Consider the following 17,737-nt stretch of genomic DNA (forward strand, 5'->3'; position numbering starts at 1 on the left):
AAATATTCTTCAGAAAGTTATATGTTTTAGCGCTATCGGTTCTGTAATTAATATTTTCAATAAATTTATTGAAACATTACTTTTTTGCTGTTATGGTTGCTTTTTTAAGAATGGCAGACTTTTTCCTCCAATCTTGAGTATCTTCTGGTGTTTTGCTATGTTCTGCTTTGGTTCTTGCTTTATCTCTATCTTGTTTCAATAAATTCAGGTTTTCTGTCCAGAATGGGGTGTATTTTTTTGGTTTGCCTCGTGGAATGTGCTTTTTTGCAATTTTAAGAAGAGATTCACAGAAATATTTGTTCAAACTATCTGAGTTTGTATTTTCCATTAGTGGTGTGTTGACCTTGAGGTGTTCGTAGAGTTCTGTTGTAAATAGTTTCCAATTCGCTTTCATAAAGTTCCATGTTGTTTTGTTATTGTAGGGTTCTTTTCTTCGGTTTTGGCGGAGATGAATAGAACCAATGATGACTCTATGGCCAGATCCAGGGTCTTCAATTATTTAATATTGGCTGCAAAAGGGTATCTGTCGGATACAGGGGGGAGAGCCATTAATCCTTCCCATTGAAGGCTTTAAGGAACCAACCTGGACAAATACCCAATGTCCCATCCCTACCTTCCCGTGGTGCAGCTGTTAGTAAGCATAATTTTACAAGCTGAACTAAAGGGAGGGGCTTCTCATCAATTAGCACTGGTCAGCTTGATGAGTTAATGACTGAATTTGGTATAATTTTCCTCTAACTAATACCTAATTCCCTCTTTACTCTTTCCTATCCAGTCCTCTGACTGAACTCTTACTTTCTTCGACCCTGACAGCATTAGAGCATTCGAGGCCTAGGGGTTCATTTCCCTTTCCTTCCTCCTCTTTCTACTTTTCTGTTCCTAGTGCTGACCTGCTATGGCACTAAAATCGTCCTCCAGTGGCTTAAGGAGGGAAAGCTGGTGATCAACAAGATCTCCCAGCTATGTCCAATGGACCCGTCGACCAACAGCAGGTGTGGTCCTCCAGACATTCTGGGGGTTGTGTGTGAATGAAGTAGCCACCAAAACGTTAAAATATGGTGTTCACTTAAATCGGCTACAACTTGCCATTTTTCACTCCAATATGAAATGAGTACCATTAAGGTAAAATTATCCGGAGGTAAAATAGTCCCCCAATCGAATCTCCGGGCGGGGACTACTTTAATGGTACAGAATAAACTAAACATCTTACAATGGAATGCTGGCGGTATAACATCAGCCAAGAAGACTGAACTAGCCAATATACTCTCAGATAATAATATAGATATCTTCCTTATTCAAGAAGCAAACCTTAATGCTGACCAATTAAAATATTTTCATTTTAAAGGTTTTAATATGAAACTGTTACCCAAAGGTAGACAGATCAGTAGTGGAATTCTCGCAGGTACATCAAAGAAATTAATTACAAATTTTCAAATCATAAAAGAAATGGATAATCAAGACAAATTAGAACTAATAAAAATTGAAGTATGGAAAAATCAACAACATTTCAAAATCTACAGTGCCTATAACCCACCTAATAATCCCCTTGATCTAACTTTGTTTGATATACAACCTAAAACTATCATAATTGATGACTTTAACACCCACTCCCAACTTTGGGGCTACGATAATGTAAACCAACATGGAAAAATGATCATGGACCTCCTAAATACTACAACTGCAGAACTTGTCTAGAGAAAAGAAGATCCCCCTACTTTCATTCATTATTCTGGTTCTGGTACAAATCCAGACTTATTACTAGTAACATCAGATCTCCATCACAAAACCAAGAAAATCATGAAATGTTGATTTATTTTAAATTGCAGGAAGAAAGCTATAAAGCTCCTACCTGTGAACATAATATTTTGTACACACTGGAAAAATTAAAGAAGATTTAACATCAACTATTACTACTTGGTTTCACTTTGAAACTTGGTATACGTAACATTTACCTTCTCTAAAAATCGCCGTGTAGTAACATGATAGGTTTCATTTGGACGGTAGAAGTAATTTCCATACATCATTTGCTGCCCTTCTTGATTGGTCCATAAACGTTCAATGTTTATAATACTTGCATCCATTCCACGTTCCTTTGGCTCTGCATAAACAAAGTCTCCGACTCTGTATACCTGCTGATTGAAGCTCATAGAGTCACCAGAAACTGTACTTCCTCCTGCATCCTGAAAAAGCATATAAGAAAAACATTTATTAAATAGTCGTATGATATAAACATTCTCGAGTTTTATAAAAACAGAGTATGCTACAATGAAAATTATAATTAATCATAATGCAGAGCTTCAATTATTACTACAGTATTTCTACTAACTGTTGTTCACTATTTAGTATTATTAAATTAGATTACTATCGAAATTCTACTAACCAACTTTTTTGTTGGATCATATACTAGTACATTTCGTAATGGTGAGCATAATAGCTGTATTTGTTAATTAAATTACACTTTTAAATTATGTTCATCACACCTTAATTTTATTCCTTTCAATCACTGTAATATAAATCTTGTATTTGGTTAAAAGTTTTTGTTACTGTGTGTTATCACATCATTCTGTAGCATTCTGAAGGTCCATGATCCTTGTGACGAATGCATCTAAAAGCATTTCGATGTCAAAGTTAGTAAACAAACGGGATTCCCATTGAAACATGCAATTCGGTTTTTATTAATTTTACAGCATTTATTAAGCTTTTCTGTTAAAGTTTTATACGAAATCTAATAAATTTAAAAATATTTAATTTAATTAAATCAATGAAGTAGTGTTAAAAGGTTATATTCCGCGTAATACACAATTTTATCCAAATTTATAATCCAAATAAACATTTAACCCAAAACAGAATATACTGGCAAAATTTTGTTAAACCTTACTTTCCACATAGAAATGAAAGAATTGATGATGATGATGATGATGACTGATGGATGATTATGATGATGATGATGATAACCTAAAAGAAAAAAGTTTGTATCAAATTCTCGCCATAACATAGGCTTAAACAATTCACATCGCCATTTCAATAACCACTGCAATTTTGTGGATGGGGGGGGGGGGGATGTATTAATTATAATCCAAACTCTACTGTATTATAACATTTTACCCTAATTGAATCCTCCGAACTACGCGTTTCTGCTTCCTCTTCTGGTTGTTCCTGTAACAGTTTCTGTTGTCGAGTTGCTTCCACTGCAGCAGCTAAATGAAGAAGGGTGTAACTCAAAGCAGGAGAATGCAGAAGGTCACCTCCACGACATAATTCATCCCTAAAAAGTACAAGGTTTATTTGAGTTGAAAGATTTATAGTGAAGATTTAGTACTGCACAGTTAAAAACTATTGTAAATTCAAAATTAAACATTATCTAAGCCATCTTCAACTTCTTTTTGACATATTTTCCACTTACGTTTTTGCCGTTAATTTTTGTATTTACATTAAAATTTGTGTCATATATCATTTCAGATAATGGTATCCTTTTCATGACCTTTAATACTTAAAAAACTAGAAACTCGAGTATAACATATCCAGAGTTTTAAAGAAACTTAACAACATTAACAGGTATCTGTATTTATATGGTATATTTTATAATATTCAAATTGATTAAGACAGAATATTTTTTCTTGCTTTTCTCACTGCATGAAATCCAGGAAAGAATTATGATAAAAATTTAGTTTCATGACAACACAAGTTTTCAGCATTCCTGATATCTAAAATGTAGTTCCTGGCATGTAATTTAATTGTTTACTATAAGTGGTGATAACGAAAGTGGCGGTGGTGGTTGTGGTGATCACCATTCCTAAATTCTATATCTTACCTCTGTCTGATGAAAAACGATTGAAGCTCAATAGAATCTTCAAAAACTTGAGAATCTGTTCGAGATAGTCGACGTGCCCTTTCCAAACAAGCAAATATGTCCTCCTGGAATGTATCTAGTCGACGATATAATCCCCGATCAAGTCTTCGTTTAATGAGATCCAATGACAATGCTCGTATTCTGCCAAAAATAACAAATTATTATCAGAAAAAAAAAAGCTGCCACCTAGTATGTGTTTATATACAATATAATAAATTGTTCTTGTCGTCTAATGTCTGACGACTGGCAATAAAGCCATTTGTACTCTTGCACGCCAATATTTTTTATAGATATTTTCACGATAAACTACTGAAATACGATTTTAAGATGATCTAAACCCATTTCTTTTTGTAAGTCACGTAATGAACAGTTTGGAGATTGATATATTCCAATTCTATGCAAATGCTTGGCCAGACAATCATGTCCTGTGATTAATATGAATGCTGCTACAAAAGATTTCCGTGTAAATCAGGAATCACATGTGGATTCTGATACAAAATGTTCCATTTCTTTCCTTGCAATTTGGATATAAAATTTTGATTATTAATATCTTTGTATATTAATATAATGAGTCGTTTTACAGAATGAAATGTAGATTTAACAAAAAGGTCTGTAAATGGCTATACTACCCTTCTTAGCAAAAGTACCAGCATTTTCATTTCCCAGAACTCCACGAAGAGATGGAAAATATAAAGTAATTTGTGTGTGTATGTATGTGTACATGTACAAGTGTACTAGCAAAAGTCTTTGAACTAATTATTTTTAGTATTTGGTTATTTAACGACGCTATATCAGCTAGAGGTTATTTAATGTCGATGGCATTGATGATAGCAAGATGAGACCAAAGATTCACCTGTGATTAGCCTGACATTCGCCTTACACTTGGGGAAAGCCTGGGAAAAAAAAATCCACCAGCTAATCAGCCCAGTGGGAATCGAATCCGTGCTAAAATACAGCCCCAGATTAACAGGAAAATGTGCTATCACCTGAGAAATGTTGGTGGCTGGAACTAATTTTTATAGAACTTCATTTGTGTATTATTTTTCTGAAGGACACAATTCTATACTTTTTAGCCATCGCAATGTAATGTTTGTTATCCATTGCGTGAAATAGGATTTTCAAAAGTCAGGGGTAATTTAAATTGCTAATATCTTCCTTAACTTCTTGCAATTCAGAAGGAATAAAAATATCCTTCCCCGAGACAAACTGCTTCCACCTATAAATCTTCTAGAATACCACACCTATAACACACATCTGGACCTTAACATGCCAATAAGCAAGAAAAAATACAAGAACAGCGAACAACTAAAACAATATGCATTATCCAGAATTAATGAAAGATACCCGGAACCCAAATGGTGGAGGATATATTCAGATGGTTCCATATCAAGTTCTCAAGAGAATAGTGGAGAAGGCACTTATAGTAAAGAATTTGCATAATACATAACAATAAGCATAGGCAGTACAGCATTTTATGGAGAAGTAAAAGCAATTCAAGTCGCACTAACAAATTTAATATACAGAGCCCAAAAATTCAATAAAGTAGTCATGCTCATCGACTCATAATCATAAATTGAAGCAATAGCATCATACAGAAACCCCAAAAACAAAACAATAGCAAAAAGTCGAACACTTCTTCCAACCCTAGAGAAACAACAGAAAATAATTATCTACAATGGATACCCTCATATATAGGGCTGTATGAAAATGATAAGGCAGATTAACTTGCAAAAAAGGAACAAAACTTTTCGAACTCAGGAAAACAGCACCATTATACAGCCTAAACCAAATAATAAAGTCAGAATTCGATAGTCAATATGTCACAAAAACAGAAGCAATGCAAAATTTAGACTACATGGGATATGACTACCTGGAATACCACATGCATCGCATCAACATAGTAAATTCTGAAAGCTGTCTACTCTGAAAAGATGAAAACTCCACAATCGACACTGCCCACTTCCTAATATGCACAAAACTAAACACAGAAAAACAGAAATCGAAGGACCAAATAAGCTTCTACTGGGAAGCAAGAAGGAAGACGACATTAAGTCAAGATTCAGCCACTGGAAACTAACTAATATGGTAATGTAATATTTCTAAGTGTTTAATGTATAAATAATTGACGAACAAGATTAAAATAGTTGCTATACATATATGTTATGTTTTTAACAAGATGTATTATTCTTTCTTAATGTATGTTAAAATACGTCAATTGAACAATACTACTGAAAGGTAATTGTTACAATTAAAGACCCTGAATGGATTTGTACGTTGGGGTTGGGAGGGGGACGCTATTCGTTTGATTTATAAAGTATTGTAAGTAATAGTAAATATTTTCTACATTCACGAAATACACAAAATAAGATGCTTTCAGCGAAATTCCACATTATTTAAAAGTATTTTGTACTATATTCCTTGGGAAATAATATTTATATAGATTTCATCATGACTCCTGTAATGGAGCATAATTAATTTCTTTAGTGTTGTATGAAGGTATTGTGGTTGCCACGTCTAAATGTAGATAGTGAACGTCCAATTTCCTCAAATGTAAATAATATCTTTATAGACTTCATGACATACTTCTCCAGAGATTGTAGAATACAGTTAAGAGTGTATTTTGTTCTGCATGTGACTCAGATTATGTAATTTGTGTTACATGTAATTATTTTATAATTGTTTTAGCATTAGTTCAGATTAAACGACTTTTTTTATTTACCCCATCACAAAAAATTATTATTTTTGGCCCAGTGTAAAGAAGAAGACTTTTACACCCCATTTTCATTAATTTATTTCCCTCTTTTCAGGGCTTTCTAGTTACAAGCAACAGTATATGGAAAGGATGGATGAGATACAGTCCCTTGCACTTGCCTGTTCAAACATTGGCTATAACAAACATAAAATTCAATTTTAAAGACATTGTGGTTCCGATAAATCTAATAATATAAACATGTGAATGAAGGTTCAGTCTGTAGCTTATCTAATTTAAGGATGTTATATTTTAACTTTATATGTACACAAACGTTTTCACTATAGTGTCGAGCATCTTCAGGTTTTATAGTTTCATGATGCGGGTTGATAATTCGATTGTACACAGAACACGAAATAATTGCATTATACAATGAACAAAATTTACATGATATGTTATCCATTTGGAAAGAAGGGTTAACATGTACAAAATGCAACAATCCATGTCTAAAAGCATTTAATCCAAGAACATACAAGTTAATAATAAAAGATTAAAATATCTTAAGAAAATGTTTGCTATAGTGTATACACCCTTTAAAAAACGTTCGTCTACTTCATTGGTCGTCAACTGCAGTGTATCGGTGCGTGGGGAATGTTTCGGGGCAAGTGCATTGCAGGAGTGAGCAGCACAGCAGTAAGCTTTGAGGTCTTCTGAGTGACAGTGGTGGCTCGACGGTTTCATAAACTGCAAACATGTCAGGTGCCATGGAACATTGTTGGATCGGTTTTTTTTAACTATGAGAAGAGATAGCTTTATTCATGGAACAACTCAATAAACCTATTCCAGAACTCAGAATAATGTTAAAGGGACTTGTGACTTAGCATTTCTAACAAATTTAACAGAGCATTTGAATGTTTTGAACCTCTCTCTTCAAGGTAAAGGTCAAATAGACACCCAAATATATGACAGAATCAAGGCCTTTAAACTTACATTATTACTTTGAGAATGTTAGTTAAAGGATAAGAACCTCTGGCACTTCTCAAAACTAAGGACAGTTCACACTTATGTAACGACTGCAGACTTACAAGAATAGGCGAACATACTAGGAGAACTAAATCAAGAATTGCACTCAAGATTCCAGGATTTAGAAAGTCCTGAATGTATTTTTGAAATATTCGCGACTCCATATTCCATGGAGGTTGACCGTGCTTCAATCGAATTGCGTTGGAACTCTTGGCTCTACAATGTGATCAGGAATTGAAGGAGAAATTTGCAACCAAGAAAAGTTTGTGTGGCTTTTATAATAATCTTCCACTGTCCGATTTATACGATTGCACAGACATGCTACTCGAATCTTATGCTTATTTGGGTCAACATACATTTGCAAACAGTTTTTTTATTTGATGAAAATGAACAAACCTCGACACAGAAATCAACTGTCAGATCACAATTTAAAAAGTGAACTGAGACTGTGCATTACTGAAATAGTGTTTCCAAACATTGAAAAGTTAATGGGTGAAAAGAGGATAAAAAATCCCGAAAAATCGCTGCCATTGTTGAGTAAACTTCTATTCGTGTTTCACAAAAGGTAGCAATATTTATGTTTACTCTGTTTCTTTCATAAACAATTTATAGTTTCTCATTTCAATTATTTATCTCCTTTCAAACCTAAAAAAGTACCATTCATTATGTTCATGGTTTAGTTAATGCATATTTATGTATGTAGTGCCAATCAGTCTTTAATTTAGAAATTTATACAGGGTTTTTATTAATTTGAATATTAACATTTAATTGAAATTGTGCCAATAATATGTAATAATTGTGCTGTCGCTATTTAATACTTTATTCTGTTTGCATATGTTAAATATTCTAATGCAATAATAAAGTTAATGTTCATTTATTCAAATCATGTCCAATGTCTTGCTTATTAAAGTACAGAGACACCATCACTGCACCTCTGCTCCGTTATCGCGCACTCGGTTGTTCAGTGCAAGCAAGCGAGCTAGGGAGATGCACAGTGCAAATCAGTTGATGACCACTGATCTACTTATAAAGTTAAAATATGACATTCTTAAAATAGGTAAGTGACAGACTGAACCTTCATTCACATGTTTATAAAATACAATATTATATTTCATGTAAAAATCACACAATTGTTTGATTCGGTATCATTAACCATAAATGAGTAATACAATCAGACTCACTTTGTGCCATCGATTTCATCATGCTCAGGCAATTCAGCCATGGAATCAGAGAAACAGCGACCCTCTTCATCCTGATGATTATAGATCGAAATGAAGAGTGAGGTAAGGAGCTCTTGAACAGCTGCAGTTACGTCAGGTACGGCTTCTTCATCTTCACGTAACTGCAGTTTAGTTTGAAGAGCCACTCTCTGAAGCATGAGGGCATCCTGCACAACCAATGGTCGAAATAATACACATTAATTCACTTATGTATCTATATACACATATGTAATACTGAAATTACTAAGTCGACACAGAATGCTTCATATTCAGCTGTCTACTGTCTGATGAAGCTTGACATACAAATCATCGTCAAATCATACAGACAATTTCAGTAATTTGCTTATCAACTTGTATTATGAAGAGTCCCTAAGACTATACACTGGCACAATATTATAATACAAAAAACTTATATGCATGTAAATGTATAAAGAGATGTAAAAATCATTACATTCCTTTTAATGTTATTAAAAAATCCAGTTTGGCCAACACAGTCACCTTGTATATTTGCGAATCAGGTTCATTATATTTGCAGGCATTGTCAAACATGAGCACAAAATCAGACACCATATCATCCAAGCTCTCGTACTGTGATGTCTTCAGCTTCTGTGAGATTCGCTCCAGATCAATCGGTCGCTTTATCACTTCATAATAGTCTGGATATTCCTGTCAAGATAAAGTAGCAACAGTTTATTACAACCAATTTGTAGTTTTAAGCAGTTAATTTTAAAGTGTAATACGTGCAAGTTTAAGACCAGTAGAGAAGTAAAAATTTACAAAGCTGTAATTATTTCATTACTTCTATATCAACAGCCATTCAGCCACAATTTTGATCATTTATAATAGTCTGAAATCCACACATAGGCCTATGTTTCAACACTTTACAGACAAGACACCTTAGAAGTGACCGACACGTTTATCCTATGTAAAGTAAACTGATAGTATACAATGTTGTCTTCAGTGGTCTTATAGCTGGATTTAAGGTTTGTGGGTTCAAGAGAAGCTGAAGGTGACAATGGATTTTGAGGATAATAAATCCTTAGCATGGCTTCACATCACAAACACTAAACTACATGTTATGTTTATTATAGTGTTGTGGGATTTAATCAATCGATCAATTTCTGTTGTAAGATTAATCGATCAAAATATTTAATCGAATAATCAAGTCAATTAAAATTAATCGGTAGTAGTTGATATTAATTATTATTTTGTTAATACAAACTCATGCTAAAAATTCCGACAATATTCCTCTCTAGGAAATTGCTTACTTAAAAGCACAACAGTACTGTTATTTTCTAACTGCAAAGCAGGTAGCATAGAGAAAATCTTCGCACAAACACTTCAGAAAGAGATGGAGATATGAGGACAGTGACCTAGTCTACCTCTATTGAAAGTTGAAACACAATGCGAAACCCTTATTAAGTTTTATGGTTTTCCAAGAAAACTTCCACCTTGTTGTCAGCTCATCTTCCTAGCATATGAAATACATACTTTTCTGGGATTCATTCCCCTCATCCCTTATAAAACAGCCATGTCTACACTGTGTGCAAGTGAGAGCGTAACTATCTTCTTCTTTTTCTAAAATCTGGTAATTCGGATTACAATAGAGGTCAGTCTTCTGTTTCGACCGCTGTACTTTTGCAGGTGCTTGCAGTTTCTGTACTGAGTTTGTACATGACGGTTGTGTGTTTAGTTTGATAAAGAAAAAAAATCAGTTTTCTGTGGTCTGTGAAAAGTGTAAAACTCCATTATGTGATATGAGAATTTGAGAGGTAAACTCGGTGATACGTTTAGATTTAAATTGAACGATCATGGAGAAGTGCTTGACAGAAAAAAGTTTTTTCGTGTTCAGTGAGGCAGGAAACATTGTTACTAAATGTAGAGTGGCACTTAATTCGGAGCATGTGAATGCACTCACATGTTTAAAATCATGGATGACGCAGTATTAACTAAGTGAGTCTTCATAATAAATAGGTTAGTAAATCATGAAAATAGTTGTTTTGTAATATAATGATACAATATATACAGATATACAACATTTAATACTTATGCTTATCACCGAACAAAAGTTAAATTTAACAATAATTGTGTATTAAAGTATATTAAATCATTTTTTCAAATCGATCAAAACTCGATTAAATTCAAATAGTTAATCAATTAAATATTTTGATTGATCAACAGCACTAGTTTTATTATTATATATAGGGTGTTTCAAGAATACAGGGCATAATTTCAGGTATGTATTTCCCACATGTAGACAATCAAAATAGTTCATTACAACATGTGTCCGGAAATGCTTCATTTCCGAGTTATGGCCTTCACAACATTGAAATTCACCGGAACGTTTTTCTTTCCGCAGGTTGTTGTCATTACAGAAGATGTTCAAAATATCCAGCTCCTGCTTGAATACAGACCTCACATCGATGTCTCATTGACCTGCGAACACGATCCCAAACTCCAGGAGTATTGCATATGACCTCAGAACATGCCACAATTCGATTCCGAAGGGATTCCAAATCAGGCACCAGAGACGAATAAACCAATGATTTTAAATGGCCCCACAAGTAGAAATCGAGAGGGTTCAGATCAGGTGAGCATGGAGGCCAAGCAATTGGGCCACCTCTACCTATCCATCGATCAGGAAACCTTCGATCCAAGTACCGGCGAGCCGTACGACTGAAGTGTGCAGGAGCGCCATCATGTAAGAAGTGAATGTGTTGACGATTGAGTTTGTGTACACCTGCCCCGTAAGTCTGTTTACAAGTACATGGGGTCCAACTAATCGATCACCAATGATACCGGCCCACATGTTGTGGGAGAACCGCACCTGGTGATGAGATGGAACAGTTGCACGTGGGTTTTCATACGCCCATACATGCTGATTGTGGAAATTTGTTATGCCATCTTGTGTGAACTGTGCTTCATCTGTAAATAATACTAAGGCAGGAAAGTTCGGATTTACACCACATGCTGCAAGAACCACTGACAGAACCTAACTCGTGCAGGGTAATCTGCTGGTGACAGGGCCTGTACACGTTGCAAATGATAAGGATACAATTGATACTCTTTCAACAGTCTCCAGACAGTCGTATGAGTAACAGTGACTTGCAACGCTACCCTTCGTGTGCTGATAGAAGGAGTCATGTTCACAGCCTCCACAATCTCCTCCTGTACTTCTGGAGTTGTAGATCTTGGTCGTCCCCTTCCCAAACCAGGAGAGTTAAATTTTCCATACTCGCACAGACGGTAATGGAGACATACAAATGTCTTCCGATCTGGACATTGTCGCTGTGGGTACCTCTCCTGGTACAAACGACGAGCCAGCGCAGCATTGCCGTCCGTCTTATCGTACAGTACATAAAGTGTATCTCTGCCAGCTCTTGATTTGAATACATGTCGCACAGTCTAACGCCTACACAACACTGAATGTAACCTTCGCCTCGGAATGAACTGTCAGGGTGCCCTCTTAATGTCTCCTTTGACGGCAACGACCTGCGGGAAGAAAAACGTTCTGGTGAATTTCAATGTTATGAAGGCCATAACTCGGAAATAAAGCATTTCCAGACACATGTTGTAATGAACTATTTTGATTGTCTACATGTGGGAAATACATACCTGAAATTATGCCCCGTATTTTTGAAACACTCTGTATACTATAGAGTGGCCAAATGTAACTGCATGAAATACTTCTCAGTTAAGATTAGCTTACTTAAGAGAACAATCTGCAAAGTTAATATTCATGTTGTACTTGCTTTTTGGAATTTAAACGAAAATTCTTACACACAAGAAATTTGATCTGTGCATATCCAAACATAAAGATGTAAAGAGCATTGAGCAATTATTTACACATAACTTACTTAAATGTATGCATTACAAAATACACAAAAGTAAAACTCACTAGCTTGGAGGGAAGTTTCAGGAAGATAAGGCTAAGCTGTCGGCCTTTTGGATCCTTGTAATCACGTATAGTATCATACAGTGTACGTAACTTCTGTGATAGCACAGTTGCATTCTTCCGTGGTTTCACACTGTAAAGAAATATTTTGTTACTGTGCATAAAAATCAATTACATAAATTCTGGCATGTAACATGTAACCATTTAAGGTTAATTAATATCAACTTTAAAATGTATGTACACTTTTTATGAAAAATTAATTGCATTTATATTACATTATGGAGAAAAGCCGGTTTAGGAGTTCAGTTATTAGGTACATCTACAAAGTTAAAATATTATCATATCAGTTCTGTCTAAATGTTGCAATAAAAACCTGCCAGTAATGTTAAATTTTGATCCTGAGACCTATACTACAGTATAGATTCCAAAACTGTAATGTGTATTTCATTTAATTTCACAGTGAATTTTAATACAAACATTTTAGCGAATTTGTTATGGTGGAGATTGGAAAGTTAGGGAATGAATACATAGGGAGTTGATTTTTTTATTAAAATAATCTCCCCTCAATGAGGATGACCATAAAGATCCAGAATAAAAGCACTACAGATTTATATTGTTCAACTGTATAGTACAGACCCAGGAACAAAATTTGGGCCACCTGAATTTTCCAAGTTCCAGTTTTTGGGTCTGTACAATTTTAATGAATGTAATTTTACATCAAGTTGATAAAAAATACAAAAAGGGTAATTACTTAAATATAGTTATTTAGAATTTAATATTACTGTGCGTTAATGTACATGTTTATCATGATCAAAACCGAAAAACCTTGTCAAAATATAGTATGGCTGACAATTCTGTTGAAGCTCTATACTTCAGAGGGAGGCACAGGACATTAGTCAAACTGTTACTATGTTGCAATGCAACAGTCATCCTATTGTTCAGACAATCTTATACTGTTTAAGCAAAAGTAAATTTATTTACTGATCTTTACAAATTAATTTCACTGAAAATAAGAAAAGAATAGAAACCTGTAACTAGGATTTTTAGACAAAACATTTGAGATGAGTTGTTATGTAAGCTATGCAATTCTACTTCATCATCATAACAATAATCAGAGTTCAGCATTATTTAGTTGTTCTATAATATTAAATTTGTCCACTACTGTGGACAAAAGGTTAGCATGTCTGACCATGAAACGTGTGAGCCTAGGTTCAAATCCTGGTTGGGGCAAGTTATCTCGTTGAGGTTTTTTCCAGAGTTTTATCTCAACCCATTAAGAGCAAATGTTAGGTAACTTTTGGCACTGGATCCTGGACATATTTTGCTGGCATTATCACCTTCATTTCACTCACACTAGATAACCATCACAGTTGATAAAGTGTTGTACAATAAACCAATTAAAAAATTAAATTAACGCTCCTGTTTCCTCCATCTAATTCAAATAAGTCTAAAAAAAAAAAACACCTGCAATGTTTTTATTTTATGACAATATTGTAATCAATGGTTTTGTGATTGAGAATTAGAAAATTTATACTTGTATGTGGAAATTAAAAACCACAGAGTTATGCCAGTAAATACAGCAACTTAACCATTTGCAGTTAGGGCCTTTACTAAAAGTGTACACAAGGTCATATAGTTGCAAATTTCAGAAACGAGGTCATTGGAAATACAGAAGTCTAACTTTTAAATAAATTATTTTGATATTTGAACCAAATATTCATATTATTTTTATCCAGAAAATTGTTATCACTGTCTCTGTTGTTAATGTCGTCGTCATCATATGAGAACACAGTATGCAGAGCTGCCAACAATATAACAGAGTGATTTGCATGGTAGAGACCCCAATTGTTTTCTCAATAAATTAATTATATATTTTTAGTTGTCATCGTCATCGTAACATCACCCACATTACATTCTAAGCCCTTCAGTCTGTTCGAAACTTCAATTAGAATTGATCTCACCATTTGTTTCTAGGTTTTCCCAAAGATCTTCTTCCATGTGGATTATATTTATTCTTGTAATTATCATGGCAGGCATATGTTTGACATGTCTTCGCAAATTATTTTGGTAATTTTTTTTTATTGTTTTGAAGATGTTCAGCATTTTTAATTATGCCCTAACAACCTCACTTCTCTTTCTCTCAATCAAAGTGTATCCCACTACATAACTTAAAAATTTAATTTTGGCAGCCTTCATTGTTTTCATGTGAAATGTCTATGTTCGAGTTACAAATTATAAGAAATGGTTTGTCCCGCTCCATACTCAACATAATACTCAATGAAATGCGGGATAGCCTAACAAACAAAACACACTATACATTACAGTGTTAAATAAAGCACATATTGCACTTTATTACTTTAATTCAAATATAAACATTTCATACAACCACTGGGATTACCTTAAATCATCTTTAATTTTTTTATATCTTCTCCTTACATATATTTTTAGATTGGAATGAAACTTTATACACATATACTTTGAATCTTGTAAAACGTATCTTCCTCACCTCCTGCCATTTGGAGTCTTATTGAAACTGCGGCTTGTCCAAGCTGAAAATTCTGCGATTTCAGATATAACTTTCAGAAATGAAGCATGATTTCATTTGAGCATGTGCCTGAACACTAAAAAAATGAGTGTATGGTCAGAGGAAAATCTGCATTAAGTGAATGTAGAGTCTTTGGATTTGGAGAAAATCAGTGTGTTTGCTTTATCTTATAGAGGTATTAGTTCATTTTCAATAATGAACTGTTGTCATAGAGATCTGCTTCCAAATTTTCTGTAAATATGTATCTCAGTTAGCAAATGATGAAGTAACTCGTGATTATTTCCAACAAGATAGTATAATATATCATACCTCAAATAAGAGTATCAGATTAAATGTTGTTGTCCCCCCCCCCCCCCCCGAGAAGCTAATAATCTACATAAATAACATAATCTTTGGCTGCCAAGATCTGCAGACTTACCACCAGATGTTTTCCTATGGGGCCTACTTTAGGGAACAGATATACAGAAAAAAAGCCTCGCATAATTATAGTCCTCAAAAAAGCTATATCAAAAGGTTGCGGCCATTAGTAGAGGACACTTTATGAAAAATAAAGTCAGGTCGCGGAGTATTTGGATGTCTGATAGGATCATTTTCAATATGTTATGTGGGAGAGATCTGTTTTACAAGGTTCAATATCCATGTATATAAATTTTCATTCTTAACTAAAGATATACAGTGCTATCATTTTACGAGGAAACTTCACAGCAACCGTATACTTCATCTTTCAATCGATTACTTAATACACAAGCAACAGCCACACACACGTTCCAGTACAATTCTCAGAAGCAACTAACTGCTGGGATGTTTTGTAGAACTGACTTCCCACACTGTGATAGGGAGAGCAGGAAGTCGGCTGGTAGCAGTATGATGCAAAATTTCCTCGTAAAATGAGAATACTGTTTAATAACTTTATTGAAAAAAAAGTTTGGAGCCTCTAGCAAGAAAATTACTCTGTACTATTCCCCCTTTCTAAAATGTTCATAACTACGTATATTTAGCTATTATGATCATATTACAGTTGTAACTCAACACTCTGTTATGTGCTACTCTTCAAATTAATCTTCAGGGGTGAGAAACTTGTTACTTAGTAATGAGTGCACAAAGAGTTAATCATATACAATATTACCTCTGTCCTTTGAAATAAATCATAAAAATATCTTATATTACTTCTTAACATCACCAATGTACTATAGAGAATTTGTTAATATGTAATAAATTTCTCCTAGGTATACAACACTTAAAAAAAAAACTTACACTCTCCTTTCAACTGTTCTTTTAGTGGTGGTAACAGGAGTAGTTTCTGGTGTTGCTGCTGTAGTTGTTGTTACAGTAGGTGTTGATGTTGCTGTTGGTGGTGCTGTGGAAACTACCAACGATGAAACCGAAGTACCCATCTCTTTCATTTTTTCTGCAAGAACTTCTTCCAGCTTGTTAGCATCTTCATATATCATAGAACCTTCTTCATTATATTGTCGACAGTTGTTAAACAGAAGCTGCAGTAAAAACAATATAGACGCAAAATTATATATTTTCTTGTGTTAATAACAAAAATACAGTAGTGTAATTAGTAAAAAAGCATTTCTCATTTTGTCCTTGAGATATATATATATATATATATATATATATATATATATATATATATATATAATATATATATCTGTGTATTTCCATATTATGACTTTTGCAACAAGCATATAGAACACACATTTTGTAGGACTGTAATTGGTTAGACTCCATTATTGACCGACCCATTATTGAAACTAACAAGAAATTTCAGTCAGGAAATCAATGACAGTTTAAGAAGTCTTGGCTTCACTCCTGATGAGCAGCCTATTGTATAGATTCTCGGAAAAAGGAAATTGCAATGTTATCCCTGTCTGCAGCATCCCAGTTAGGAGCCAAGATTCCCATTACCATCACTGCAACGAGGATGAAACTCTGCCTCATATTCTTACTTTCTCCTACAAAGGGGAACTATTAAGAAATAACAGATACCACATGGTGAAAAGTAACATTGCCAAATGACTTAGAAAATTTGAACATTTTGAAATCTATGAAATAGTATGTATCTCAGTCGAAAGTTCCAACAAATGCACTGACATGACTGCAATCGACAGGAAGATGAACATTGGCTTTATTGACCCAACAATATATTTTGAAAAAAGTGATGCACAAAGAAGTAGATCATGAAAAAAAGAGGTATTATGAACCTTGCTTCAAATACCTAGAAGAAAAATATAACATATCCGAAAATCACTGGGAGGTGATCGGATTATTGTTTGGAGCACATGGAACTATTTAAAAATTTTGTGTAAATTTTTTCTATAGATTTCATATTGACACACAATATCTCCAGAATTTTAAATTCCTCTTTGTTAATTGTAGATCATAGTTTGTACAGTTTTATTAATGAGTAAATACGTAATTCGGTTATAGGAATGGCTGCTAAAAAAAACAAAAGAAAAACTTAACTATGTAGAAATAATGTTTTTGTTTGAATATATACAAAAATTAA

At 34.0% G+C, this 17,737-nt stretch overlaps 1 protein-coding gene across 11 annotated transcripts in view; it reads right to left on the reverse strand.

Annotated features, from left to right (window-relative positions):
• polybromo (protein) overlaps window positions 1–17,737 on the reverse strand; it is a 159,867-nt gene that overhangs the window by 58,048 nt on the left and 84,082 nt on the right. For all 11 annotated transcript variants that reach the window (XR_011331681.1, XM_069823762.1, XM_069823761.1 and 8 more), the window contains exons 15-21: window positions 16,477–16,715; window positions 12,681–12,810; window positions 9,281–9,448; window positions 8,744–8,949; window positions 3,812–3,991; window positions 3,106–3,265; window positions 1,953–2,180 (exon numbers count right to left, since the gene is read on the reverse strand). Coding sequence is in view for 10 of the 11 variants with exons in the window: in XM_069823762.1 (XP_069679863.1) it covers window positions 1,953–2,180; window positions 3,106–3,265; window positions 3,812–3,991; window positions 8,744–8,949; window positions 9,281–9,448; window positions 12,681–12,810; window positions 16,477–16,715 (1,311 nt within the window). In the remaining variant the exon portion in view is untranslated. The remainder of the gene's footprint in view (window positions 1–1,952; window positions 2,181–3,105; window positions 3,266–3,811; window positions 3,992–8,743; window positions 8,950–9,280; window positions 9,449–12,680; window positions 12,811–16,476; window positions 16,716–17,737) is intronic.

The sequence above is a fragment of the Periplaneta americana genome, chromosome 4 (assembly GCF_040183065.1).
Source record: "Periplaneta americana isolate PAMFEO1 chromosome 4, P.americana_PAMFEO1_priV1, whole genome shotgun sequence".
In the NCBI taxonomy this organism is placed as follows: Eukaryota; Metazoa; Arthropoda; class Insecta; order Blattodea; family Blattidae; genus Periplaneta; species Periplaneta americana.